The sequence below is a fragment of the Populus nigra genome, chromosome 14 (assembly GCF_951802175.1).
Source record: "Populus nigra chromosome 14, ddPopNigr1.1, whole genome shotgun sequence".
Lineage (NCBI taxonomy): Eukaryota > Viridiplantae > Streptophyta > Magnoliopsida > Malpighiales > Salicaceae > Populus > Populus nigra.
In genome coordinates, this window is record NC_084865.1 from 9,434,744 (window position 1) to 9,448,084 (window position 13,341).

Below are 13,341 nucleotides of genomic sequence, written 5' to 3' on the forward strand. Positions count from 1 at the left end.
CAATCTGTTTGGGCCATATACTAATACATTAGTACACCTCAGTATAGCCCATGTTAAGCTTAACCTGAATGGCTTGGAGAGAATGTCATTGAGGCTTAGCCCAAACAACTTGGAGGAGCCAAGCCATTTGGGCCTCGCCTAAATGACGTAGAATCATGCCACTTGGGCTTAGCCCAAACGGTTGAGGGTGCCATGATATTTGGGCTTTGTTAGAATGGCTTGAACGTGACAAACCATTTACGCCTGGCCTAAATAGTCTAGGAATTTTTTTTTTTGCATTATCATTTGTCTCCCTAGTTTTTTAAAAATTCATATTTGAAAGACTTGACTAGTAAAAGTACAAAGGAGAGAAAAATTATACATGAAAGAACAAAAAAATAAGAATCACCCTTACACACAAGTTGAAAATTCGTAATGATATTATTCAACGACTGTTGAATTTTAGACCTACAAAAAGTTTATATATTCTTAGAAAATAACTTTAATGAATCTACTCTTATGGATTAAATTGACACACTTACAAAATTGACCCAAAATAAATAATAATAAGCCTAAAACACTTATCTAAACAAGCCTTGAATCTTAAGCTGAAAACCAAGTATTAATTAAGCCCAAACATGAAGAAAATAATAAAAATAACAAATCCGACACATAAACTAAAGTTGTTGCTCCTAATTAAACAAAATAACTTAAGATAGATAAATTTTCCAGTTTAAGTAATTTTATGAACGAAATTTTCATCCTAGAAACACTAAGGTCTTTGTTGCCACCTTTAAATATAAAAAATAAGCTAAGAAATTGATTGTTAAAGTTGCTTCCCTTTTAGTTTTCTTATTTTTTTTAGGATAATTAATTGTAACTTTAAAGAATTCTCTCAAAACATGAAAACAAATATTGCCTTTTTTTAACCTTCATTGTATGATTAGAAAACTCCCTAAAATAAGATAATCAATCTGTCATTAAATACCACTAGTTATTTTTTCCTTGTGTAGTTAAGATAAATAAGGAATCATTAGATTTTGAAACATTAATGAATCATTGCCACATTAAAAATTATGTTGTAACCAATTAAAGACCCTTGTAGAACTAGAAAATTCCTGAAACAAGTTCTCACATCATTGTAAGAAAAGGATCCTTGTCAAATAAAAAGTCTATAAGTCAAAAGAAAATAAATAACAAAAACCATACAACTTGATCTGACCTATATCGCAAAGCCTTCCTGAACTCCGATTAACTTAAAAGTTTACTCCAATATAGAAAAATACCTCTAAAATCTTCTGGTAATGTTTTTGATATAACAGTTTAATTTGGAGTTATTCTCAATAGCTTTGTAAAGCTGGACAATAGCAATTATACTCCAAAATCCAAATTTGGCTCTTCTTGGATCATATCAAGTTGAAAATTAGGAGTAAAAAATCAATTTGCTTAGATTTTCTTACTCGATGGAACTTAACATGTATGATGCTAGAAGTTACTGTGAAGTTTTAGATGGTTTTTATAAGGTTAAAAGAAACTGATCCAGTTACTTTGAGGTTGACTAAAAGGGGAAACAAAAAACTTAGGTCTTTTTATTTAGAAGATTGGGAAAAGACTAAATTTTTTGTGAAATTCTCATAACTATTTTACATAGTTACATTGAAATTCTATAACTTGCTGTATGCGACATCTAATTCTTTTTTTCATGAATTAATTTTCATGCACACAAACATATCTCAACTTTGTAGAAGTGAAGGTGTTTTTTAAAGTGAAATGACCAAAATTATGATGACAAAGTATCAAAAAAAATAAAATTTGAGGGGGGGGTCAATATAAACAATACCTTTTGTTATATGTTAATGTTATGTTAAATCCATGTTTCAAATTGAAATATGTGAGATTTTATTTTGAGCAATGATATGATGTTAAAAAGGCTGAAAATTTTATAAAAAAGTTAAAGATATTTTTCTAAAGTTGTATGAGTATTATATGAAGGATAAGGATGTTGAAATTGTGCATGATGTTTAAAGTAGTAGAAATGAACAAGATGTTAATGTTGATTCAATGGTGCTAGATGATCTGTTAGATGACTTGACTTTTCAATGAAAAAAAAAAACAATTAGAGGAGAAAGGTGGCATTGAGAGAAAAAATGAGGTTAAGAGGTGTTTGGGTGATGATTGTAAGGACCCTAATGATTCTAAATTAGATATTTTAGGTTGGTGGAGACGTAATGCTACAAAATACAAGATTTTTTTTAAAGTAGCACAACATGTGCTAACTATCTTGGTATTTATTATTGTTTCTAAAGCAGCTTTCAACACTGATAGTCGTATATTATATCCATTTTGAAGCTCTTTATCCATATCAATAGTGCAAACACTTGTTTGTTATCAAAATTTGTTGTGCTTAATACCAATTCCAATCAACATAAGAGCTTTTATGGATTAAATTGAGAATTTGGATATAATAGAATCACGTAATTTCTTTTACAAATTTAAATTAGTTATTTTATATTTATTGTTTATTTACATATGTTTAATCTAACATGTTTGATTTTTTATTTTATAGAATTTGATGATGTTAGTAAAATACTGGAATATAATTGTTTAGGATAATTTATATATTTTAGTAGTCGAACTCTAATATGGTATTATTTTGTTAGTTTTTCTTTAAAGCATTAACCTTCCAAGATCTTCTGGTGTTTGTGGTGTTTGCTATTGCTGGATTTTATGGATGCTAATGTTGATAGATTTTGCACATCTTATATAGTACGGATGTTTTTGTTAAATTTCTATTAATTTGGATTTTTTAATATTAGATTTATTTATTTGTTGAAATATATAATTTTTTGTTTTTAGTGTGAACACCTCTACACTAAAAAGTTTAGACAAACATGTCATATGACCATGTACTAAATATATTAAATGGATTTGCACCCCTTCAATGTAGTAATTACAATTAGGTTATGTAAATAAACCTGCAATTTTATAATATTAGACAATCACTTCACGCATCTTATACTTTTTAAGCAAATAATACAAAGTGATAAGTCAGTTCTTATATTTTTAAGCAAACAATACAAAGTGACAAGTAGTTCTATTAATTTGAAATTCCATTTTAATAATGGAGTTAGGCTGGTTTTTTTTTTTAAACCTAATAAAAAAAGTTTATTTAAGAAGGTTATAACATCATAAGAAATTGTTAAAGTCCAATTCAATATAAATCTATTTAAATAACAAAAAACAAGTCTATTAATAGGGATTAGGTTTCCCAATTTTAATTAAAAAACCATTCTTGATTAAATCGGTTACCAGATTTCGGTTTATTTCAGACCATTTTCTTAAAAACAAAAACCATCACCTGATTCAGTTGGAGTTTTAGGCCCAACCGTGAACACCACCCCTGCTAAAAGCCACGTGTCATATACTCTATGAAACAGCGGAATTTAACGGCAATAACACTGTAAAATTTGACCTATCATGGTGTACCATTTGTGGGCGAATGAAACAGGTCAGGCAGCTATAGTGGACAAGTATTAAACATCCATTCATCTGAGGCAACACCAAAAGTTCGCTCTTACGTTAGTAAACAAAATCTTGTTCTAGTTCGGATTCAACAATTACCCAAAAAAACACATACCAAGCATCCACTAGTGTGAGTGACACCAAGAAAGATGCTTAAGAAAATTCAGTTCACAAGAATTTTTACTCGCCTGCTGTTCGAGTGTTCATTCCTCATCCTCTTCATCACCATCTCCACCAGTAGCCTTCTTGGCAGCAGCCTTTTGATTCTTTCTCTTCACTCTTCCAGGACGGCCACCTCCAAGTGGACTTGTGAGAGAAAAATCAATGTGTTTCTGGGAGTCAACCCTCACCATAAAAGATGGAATGTTAACAACCTGCCTTCCAACCCTGAGAATACAATAAATAAAATCAGCATTGGAAGAAAAACACTTACCTCAGCATCTTCTAACAAAATTCTCGGAAGGATTATTAGGGGATAAAGAGTCAAGAGGAAAAAGCATTGGCAACCAACGTTTGATCCAGAATGTGGCATTGTTCGCATACAATCTTCCATACTCTAATATAGGGTTTCTTAACAAGAATAACAAAAAAAAAATCCAAGAAAGAAAGATGATAAATTAACCATTGTGGTAATACCAATGAGTTACCAGTGTCTGATTATCATATTTCTAGTAAAAAGAAAACTTGTAGTTTAGTTCCTCATGGTTACACTTCCTCAACGTGTGAAATTGGCATTATTAATATCCTTAAAATGGGTTGTGGATTTTCAGATTTTAGGCTCCCAGTTAGGATCGAGGCTATATGGCATGAATGGGAAACCAAAAAGGGTAAAAGACCAGGGGCAGTAAAATATGTCCACTGGTAATTCCAGTCAAGCTCACTGATGACAAGGTGCCATGAAATTGCTCACCGCTGTATTGGCACTCCTCCAATTTTTTGAAAGCCCTGGAAACAATGGCTAAAGGAGGAATTCCACAAAACAAATGGCACTGGAGTGTAGAGTACAAGGAAAGTAACTTGTTATGGGGTGCTTGATTGAAGAAATAACAGTAACTCTATTTAATATGAAATAGATGTCTTGGTACTTAAACCACAACAACTTTACTTAATTCAGATTGAGTAAATTGTAGGACATTACATATATATATAAAGAGGACAATCTTAGATGCCTAAAATTAGAAATGGGCATTCAGCCTTTTTTTTAAGCTACCAATTTGATGATAAAAGTCTAGCATTCATCAACAAACGGTCACTCATTTACACTAGCCCCACTAGCAGCAAGTGCCAAAACTAAAAAACAGCAACAAAAGTGGAGTGTGGAATACTATAAACTCAGTATGCAACTAACCAACAAGAGCAACTAATGTTCACAGACACTCAATTAAGGAAACAACCAAATTGCACACATAGAAAACAATAATATTATTCTAGCAAACAAAAATAATTAATTTTACCTAATGTGCCTCTGCTTGATGAGCACACGAGCATGGTGAATAGACTTTGCCATGCCAGCCTTGAACACGAGGGTCTGGAGCCGACGCTCAAGGAAGTTCTCAACAGTGAGGGCCAGGACATAATCAAGCTTGTTCTGGTTCTCCTCCAGAAGACCATACCTGTTCATCCTGCGGAGAAGGGCTTCACCTTCAAAAATTCGGCGTGGGTTCTTCTCGTCCAGGGTGAGAAGCATTCTTGCAGCATTACGAATGCGGCTCAGGGCATATTGAACCCTCCATAGCTCCCTCTTAGCACGGAGCCCATACTCTCCAACAAGTTTCAGCTCTGCGTCCAACCGTTCCTTCTCATATGGGCGCCTCGGCTTCTTGAAAGTCTTCCCATCTAAAACCACCCAAATTGCACATTCAAATTACATAAAAATAAGAACACCAAATTCAAAAGCTAATTTAAGCTTCTGATGAAGATTAACAGGGTTAAAAAGAAAAAGGCAATGAGTTTCTAATATTTCACCCAGATCAGAAAATTAAATGAGCCCCAAAGTCAAATATATTATAAATAACAGGTCAATTACTTGGGACTCGATTTACTCTTGACAAAAAGAAAATATCTTGCAACACAATGCCCAATAGATAACAGTTTAAAAAGACCAAACAAAACAAAGAAAACCTTTTCTAGTAATTTGCTTTCATCAATAATGATAATTCAGAAAGTTACAACACAAAATTAGAAAGCAGAAAACAAGTTTTAAAATTTAACATGAAGGGACTAAAATGGCACAGTGCTTCCAATCAACTGATCCCGTGTTACTAAATTTCTAATAAACAAAAACCATATTTAGTACCAGGTCTTGATAATCAATTTCCAAATCTAGTGTTTTCAATGTCCTGAATAATTACCAAGCAAAATGTTTGTCTCAAAAAAAAATTCAACCTTACAAAACGATATAATGTAGATTTACTAGATCAGTTCATCGTCAGTGAACAAAATCCCAAAAGGCGTAGAGGGCAACTAATGGTATCACAAAATAATCAGAGCCAAAAGGATATAAAGAAGAAAAAAAATTCAAGATTCACCCAGATATCGAACTAAGCATTACAAACGCATTATGGAGGTAGCGAGATAGAGATAAAGAGTATACAGTTTCTGTAAAAACTGACGTGAACCATGGTTCGGGCGCCGTATCCTCAAGAGAGCAGAGTGAGCGGAGAACAGCAAGGACGACCGCAGCAATGGAGGATCGTGTGACTTATATTTGCAAACCCTAAACCCTTGCAAGCTTTTAGGAATGGAGTGGCATGTCCGCATGGGCTTCACATACACTGGGCTTTCAGAAAAAAAATTATTGGTTTGCTTTTGTGTTTTTAATTTTTTTTAGGTTGATTTTTTTTTTATATTAGAAGGGTGTTTGTAATTAGATGGATTTATGTGAAATAAGTTGAAAATTAAATTTTTAAAAAAATAAAAAACACTCTATTTTTAGGCCATATTCGCTTCATTTTTATACCAAAATAAAAGTTGGATGACAGGTTTTCTATCACTTAAAATAAAAATAAAAATAAAAAGACCATGTGCATATTATTTGTTTTGTTTTTTTATTTGGGTTTTTATTTTATAATTTTATTATTTAATATTTGATTTATTTTGAATCGGTCTTTATAATCGTATTTGATTTGTTTTTTTATGAGGTTTTCATGATCTGGAATAGATATCTCAATATTTAACTGATACTTAATTTTATGAGGGATTGAATTTTTATCATATAATTAAATAAAAAATAATTTTAAAAAATAAAGTTTCAAACTTAGTACAGTCCAAGACATGGATCATGAGCTTAGCAGGTTAATTTGGGTTGTTTGAGAATTGAGTTTCATACTTTGTTTTTATTTGTTTTTTATAAAGTTATTGTGGTCTCAAACAAATATCTCGATAATGGGTTGGTGGTCAATTTTATAAGTATTTATTTTTTTATTATATAACTAAATAAAAAATAAGTTTTTTTTTTAAATAAGACTATTAATTAAATTTAGATTGTGGGCTTGACAGCTTAAACCATAAAATCTAGGTCGATTTAATATATCACTATCTTAATAATTTGTTTTATAAAAATATTATCTTGATTTTTTTTAAAAAAATAAACTATACTTTTATTAGTTATTTGAGTTATTTTTTAACCATTCAAGTCGATTGAGTTATATTAGAATAATTTCTACATAATTTAATTTAAAACTTAAAATAAATAATTAACAAATTAGATAAAGAAATCATAAGGTTTATCCATTGAACTTATTTTAGTTAAACTGCCGAAGAAAATGAATTTTCTGTTATCTGTTTTTCCAAGTGAAATTGTTTATAGTTAAACTCGATCGTAGCATGCATTTTTGGCCTTAAAACTCACATCAATATATCCTTAATTTAACACCTTAGCTAAAAACAACAAGAACAACCCGACTTAATATAGGCAAACAACGAGAAGCAAGAAACAAAAAACCCCCCCATCAAAAGCAGCATGTTTCTGTTCTTTTTCCAACTTTCTTCTCTAATGGCAACTTGTTCTCTTCTGATCTCCCTAGTCATTCATGTCATGGCATTTTCAATCAATCTGTCCCATGCAGACCCGAGAACAGACCTTGTTATACGTACGTGTGGCAAAGTGCGCGTTCAAAATGTGTCAAACTACTTCAAGTACTATTCAAGCATCACAGATTACATGCAAGATGAGATTTATCGCAACAAGTTTGCATTTAAGGATACAGGAGAGCCGCCAGATCGGTTGTATGTGCTTGCCCAATGCATGGATGATCTAACTAACGATGAATGTGCTATGTGTTTCTCGCAAATTAGTACTCTCATCCCCAGTTGCTTTCCTAGCACCGGTGGTCGCGTTTATTTTGATGGTTGCTTTATTAGGGCTGAGAATTATAGTTTCTATCGTGAAGCTCTTGCCCCTGAAGATACGAAGGTGATCATGCTTTTTCTTCAAACCATAAATTTAAAAGTTCCTAATTTCTTTCAATTAAATGGCAATTGAATGTACATTAGTTTAAGATTCAAAGTCGAATTAGGTCTGGTTTAAGCACTTTCTAAATTACCTTAATGAGTTATGGAATTCTTATCTGTTGATATGGTGATGGAAAATATTTTGCATTTAATTAATTGCCAATAAGCTATGTAGCTCCATTGGCATGTTGTTTTCTCCATCCCCACCTGGATTTTGCATTTTAACGTTTCAATCATCATGTGATCATAACGTGCGTTAGATTTGATGCATTTTTCAACCTAGAGTTTCCTAACAAATCTTGATCAAGGTGCCCAGCTTGCTGTTAAGATTTGAGATTTATGCTAACAAGTTGTAGGTTCAAACCCTAAGAGGTTTGGATTGGGATTCAGAGATGGGGAAAGGCTTCGTCTTTGTGTTGCTCATGGTTTGTTGGGCCTCTCAGATGACCAAAAATAATAATAATAAAAAACTTCACACCTGAAATCTGCCGAGCTTGTGAAGTTATTGAGCAATTTTTTTAAAAGAAAAAGCTTTAATTCAAATTCAACGAAGGTTTATCTGTCATTATTTGGTTATAAATTTCTTCTTCATTTAATATGTTATACTGAATTTTCTCTCCGGGAATTAAATGGAAGTAGAGATGCAGTGGCATTGTAAACAAGGGGCAAGAATTTAGCGTTGCAGTAAAGGAAGTGCTGAGTAAGATGTTATTGAAGGCTCCGAGTTTCCGAGGCTTTGCTTCCAAGCATGAGACTTCAAATGGCATATCTGCCTATGGGATGGCTAACTGCTGGAAGATCTTGGACCATGATTTGTGTTCCATTTGCCTGTCAGAGGCGGTTGCATCTGCCTTATCATGCATTCCATCTACGGAGGCTCGTGTGCTTAATGCTGGCTGCTTTCTACGCTATTCTGATGCTTCATTTGCCAATGATTCTAATGGTGAATACTCCAAAGGTTAGCCCATTTATTTATTACAGTCGATGCAGTCTAGAAACCTGCTAGCTGGCCATGTCTTGAAACGCAAATTTATCGACTTCAAACTGTTAGTTTGACCTTCCACATGCATGTTCTTTTGTTTTTCATTCAATGATGATTTTTAGAGACTTGATGGACAACATACTTGGTTAATTTAGTACAGTATTCTCTTGCAGAAGAAGTATTTTCCTACATCACATACATTATGGGTGTGGTTCTGATCTGCGTAATAGCGATAGGTATTGGTGTTTGTGTGGGTAAACTTACCTATAGAAGAAAGATCCGTCTCAAGCAATCGAAAGGTAATTAATGTGTGTGTATATGGATAGCAATGCTTAGATAGGAAGAAAACAATCATGATTTCTTCCTTTATTTTAACATTTTCTTTGATAAAACCCCTCTGCAGAAACATTAAGTAATGTTTATATGATATGATATTGAGCATAATGAAGCAGATAAATAATTTGTTTTCCATCGTTTTGCATGTTAATCATCATCAAAGAGACGGAGGACTTGTTATTAGAGGAGAGGGTGCAGTACATGCAGTTCAAGTACGCGACACTTGACACAGCAACTGAAAGTTTCAGTGAAGCTAATAGGTTAGGATGTGGAGGATTTGGTGAAGTATTTAAGGTACCTGAGACACACACACACACATGTAGCTTAAATTTCATTTTGTCTTCGTTTAAATCTATTCCATGAATTTCTAAATGCGGATGATTGACCTGAAATGACTAGGGAACCTTACCAGACGGTAGAGAAATTGCAATAAAGCGATTATATATTAGTAGGAAATTTCGAGTACAAGAGATTCGTAATGAAATGGAAATTATTGGTAGAGCACAACACAAGAACTTGGTTCGATTCCTCGGTTGCTGCTTCACCAGCGTTGACAGCTTCCTTGTCTATGAATACCTAGCAAACAGAAGCCTGGATCTCATTTTATTTGGTAAGCTATAGAAGCTTGATTTTTTCTCTACAGAGTTTTGGACTGTAAGGAATTAATGCTTTCAATAGCAGATTATGAACATGGCCAATCTATCTTGTTCATAGACATGTTCTTAAGATTGGATTTAAGGGTATCAAGATGTATAACTTGTTGGCATCAAAAACTAATATTAGCTCAATTGTAAAATGACATGACTCAAATTAATAGACTTAAGAATTAGCTGTTCTTTGTTCACTGGGAATTGATATTTACCCGTTCTAGCTTTCTTTCTAAACAATCTGAAAATTTCTGTGCAAACACCCACGGAAGCAAGATCCGGCAAAGAAGAAAGAACTTGATTGGAAAAGGAGATTTCTAATTATCGAAGGAACAGCTGAAGGTTTGGAGTACCTCCACAAGTATTCTCAAGTGCGGATCATTCATAGAGACATCAAAGCAAGTAATGTCTTACTAGACTTGAGACATCGACCAAAAATCTCAGATTTTGGACTAGCAAGATTTTATTCCTGTGACCAATCCCTCGTCAACACTGCCATTGCTGGAACACTGTAAGCATAAGCACTGATATTTCCATTAACCTTTTTCTTCTTATAGCTGTCTATGCAAACTCACATTGTCCTAATCAAAAAATTATCACTCTTTTTGGTGTCTTGGCGTAAAGGGGGTACATGGCTCCAGAATACATTGCCAAGGGAAGGTTAACTGAGAAGGTGGATGTCTATAGCTTTGGAGTTCTCGTCATCGAAATGATTACTGGAGTACAAAACAACAAATATCAATCCGAGAAAACATATGAAACTCTAGTTACCTGTGTAAAATTCCTGTCACCTTCTTGTTGCCTATATAGTAGAAGTACTATGCATTTATTATGTCCACATGGTAAAAATGCATGTCAATATATTACAGTTCATGCGCGCTTGCTTGCTTTCAACCTCCTTTGTGTTTCCCTTTATAACAGGCATGGAAGCATTTCCAATCAAACACGGTACAAGAGATCATTGATACAAGTATGACGATTGAAGATGCTGAAGACATCGAAAGAGTTGTTCAGATTGGTCTCTTATGTACTCAAGAGTCACCAAATTTGCGGCCAACGACGACAGAAGTAGTTCAAATGCTTAGGAAAAAGGATGTTGAATTGAGTTCACCATCCAAGCCTCCTTTCACAGATGAACTTATGGAATTACATTATTTAGGCAGCTTGGACCAACAACACCCTTCTACCTTTGGTTTGTGAATATGACTGCTAGCTAGAATTTGAAAATAGAAAGAATTTTGAAGTTTAGAACATCGAATTCACACCCACACACAGGTTTTGCCATGTGATTTTGCCATATGTATTATTCAACCTATTATAGACTAGTTTGAATTATTTCTAACATTTATTAAATTGAGATGTTTGTTTCAAAATCTAAATAGTTTTTGTCTAAAACTTGATAATTTATAATTAATTTGCAATTTTCCTTTATTTTTTTGCATTTTAATCCCCGCAAACATTTTTTACTATCTCTTTTTTGTTCTTTGTATGTTAAAAAGCAACTTGTTAACACTTTTCAAAAACTGATTATAAACCAAATAAATATAAGTATGACAAGTTATTTGATCATAAAAAGAAAACCTTATGAAAAACTCTTCAAAAGATTATATATAAAAATCCTTTTAGGACAGCCAAACCCAAGACAGTAGTTTAGAAAACTACAAGATGAGTATTTATGACTACAAATCCTTTGTAACTCTAATACTTTACTTGTCAAGACAAACACTCTGTTTTGTTTTCTACTATAGTAACTTGCCAAAACACTTAAAGATCTTCAAATTGAAACATTCAGTTGCTAACAGTAACATATGAATTTCCCCTAAGAGTTTACAGGTCTTCTAATTCTCTAGCGAACAATTCTCATTGGGAATTTTCTTCGCACACACTTGTGTATCAAGAGTATATACTGTGAAACTCTATGTAACTTCTTAGCTGGTAGGGCACTATTGCTTTATTGCCAGTGTTACTCTTGCCTTCTTAATGCTTCAGATTATCCTTCCTTATATACACATCCATGTAATAAGGTTAAGAACATTATTTTCAAGTTTTCTAGTTTATTAATTACGTTTTAAACAGACTGTTATTTGTGTTTCACAAAAACACTTCTTTGATAATTTTTTTTTGATAACTTGTATTTATCTTATATCTAAACTTATAATCAATACAATTACAAAAATAATCATGTTATATCCTATAAGATAAACCTGACTGATTCTTTATCTAATTTGGATAAACAATCTAAATAATTTCATCGCGAATAATCCTTCACTAATCAAAGCCAATAATTTTAGCATTTACAATTTTTTTTAATTTGTGAAAAAACATAATAAGAATGAATTATCATGCAAGTAGTTCATATAGTTTGATATAAATAGATACTTTATTAAGGTATTCATGTAAGCACAATTGAAACAATGTTATGTAGTATGAGAATAGTTAATAATATGTATGCAACAATATTGATACATTCAAAGAGTGTCAAAGTAATAAATAACCCGGTAAGACCGGGGTCGAACCACATGGAGGTAAACTATATAAAATTATAAACAATAAATGAAACGGAGTTGAAGAAAACTTTTGAGATGTGATATTGATGTAAAGATTAAACAAGGATAAAATAATTGTCAAGGTTAGAGGATCCACTAATGATTTTTCAAACAAGTATAGTATAAACTATTTTTATTACTTGACTGAAAACCACACACAAAGAAGGTTCCAATTGGATTATAAATTATTAACATGATTACATTAATTATCTTATTCGAGTAATGTCAATACTTGTAAATATTATCAGGTATTCATGGTGATAACTTATGTTAACAACAAATCAAGTTCCTTTCATAACTCAGGTGTCGGTTATACCATACAGTTGGCTATGAAAGTGCCAAGTATTGTTGTATCAAGGGTTGTTCAACACAAATCTAAATTAACCATTTATCAAGCAAGGTATTAAGAGAGTAAGATAATAAATACAAAACATGTTATTATCAAACATTAAAGTCCATGTTAAGTTTATATTATACTTATTCTTACACTGTTAGTGTAACCTTGTCACCTTGACATAATAAACTTAGTTGAACATTATGAATAAAAGAAACAAACATAAACAAGATAAGAACATAATTATATAAGTATAGTAAAGGAAATAAAAAACATAAACAAGAGATTAAGGAAAATATAACATAGAATAAAACTTGAACATTACAAAACACAAAGAAAGAGAGTAAGAGCAAGATCTTGATATGAACAACCAAGATGCTTAAATGCATGGCAAATGCCTCCTTTTATAGGCCAAAATTTGGAACTATTGATTTGATGACTAATTGTTGAGTAGGTGGCCACCTCTTGACTTGGTAACAATTCTTATCTTCTTGTCTGCAGAAAACAACATTGCTAACATCGGAATTTGAACTGATAGTCTTC

General features: G+C 32.4%; 2 protein-coding genes across 2 annotated transcripts; one reads left to right on the plus strand and one right to left on the minus strand.

The window, feature by feature from the left end:
• Nucleotides 1-3,527: 3,527 nt before the first annotated feature.
• LOC133672346 (small ribosomal subunit protein uS4y) lies at nucleotides 3,528-6,253 on the minus strand. The gene is made up of 3 exons (XM_062092732.1): nucleotides 6,095-6,253; nucleotides 4,956-5,337; nucleotides 3,528-3,888 (listed from the first exon to the last, which is right to left on the minus strand). Exons 1-3 carry the CDS (start codon nucleotides 6,120-6,122, stop codon nucleotides 3,705-3,707), a joined length of 594 nt encoding a protein of 197 aa, XP_061948716.1. The 5' UTR covers nucleotides 6,123-6,253; the 3' UTR covers nucleotides 3,528-3,704.
• A 1,284-nt stretch (nucleotides 6,254-7,537) lies between these two features.
• Nucleotides 7,538-11,118, plus strand: LOC133672549 (cysteine-rich receptor-like protein kinase 46). Its single transcript, XM_062092997.1, has 9 exons — nucleotides 7,538-7,915; nucleotides 8,310-8,378; nucleotides 8,593-8,911; nucleotides 9,166-9,234; nucleotides 9,435-9,565; nucleotides 9,671-9,881; nucleotides 10,195-10,429; nucleotides 10,543-10,693; nucleotides 10,840-11,118. The coding sequence occupies exons 1-9, from the start codon at nucleotides 7,538-7,540 to the stop codon at nucleotides 11,116-11,118; spliced, it is 1,842 nt and encodes a 613-aa protein (XP_061948981.1).
• The last annotated feature ends 2,223 nt before the right edge of the window (nucleotides 11,119-13,341 follow it).

What these genes read in the sequence shown, in the direction of transcription:
- LOC133672346 (XM_062092732.1), bottom strand. Translation starts at nt 6,122, where the DNA reads ATGGTTCACGTCAGTTTTTACAGAAACT. An exon ending in CGTCAGTTTTTACAGAAACT is followed by an intron (nt 5,338 to 6,094) that starts GTATACTCTTTA and finishes GGGTGGTTTTAG; the next exon opens with ATGGGAAGACTTTCAAGAAG. An exon ending in ATCAAGCAGAGGCACATTAG is followed by an intron (nt 3,889 to 4,955) that starts GTAAAATTAATT and finishes TTGTATTCTCAG; the next exon opens with GGTTGGAAGGCAGGTTGTTA.
- LOC133672549 (XM_062092997.1), top strand. Translation starts at nt 7,538, where the DNA reads ATGGCATTTTCAATCAATCTGTCCCATGCAGACCCGAGAACAGACCTT. An exon ending in TTGCCCCTGAAGATACGAAG is followed by an intron (nt 7,916 to 8,309) that starts GTGATCATGCTT and finishes AACAAGTTGTAG; the next exon opens with GTTCAAACCCTAAGAGGTTT. An exon ending in TAATGGTGAATACTCCAAAG is followed by an intron (nt 8,912 to 9,165) that starts GTTAGCCCATTT and finishes TCTGCGTAATAG; the next exon opens with CGATAGGTATTGGTGTTTGT.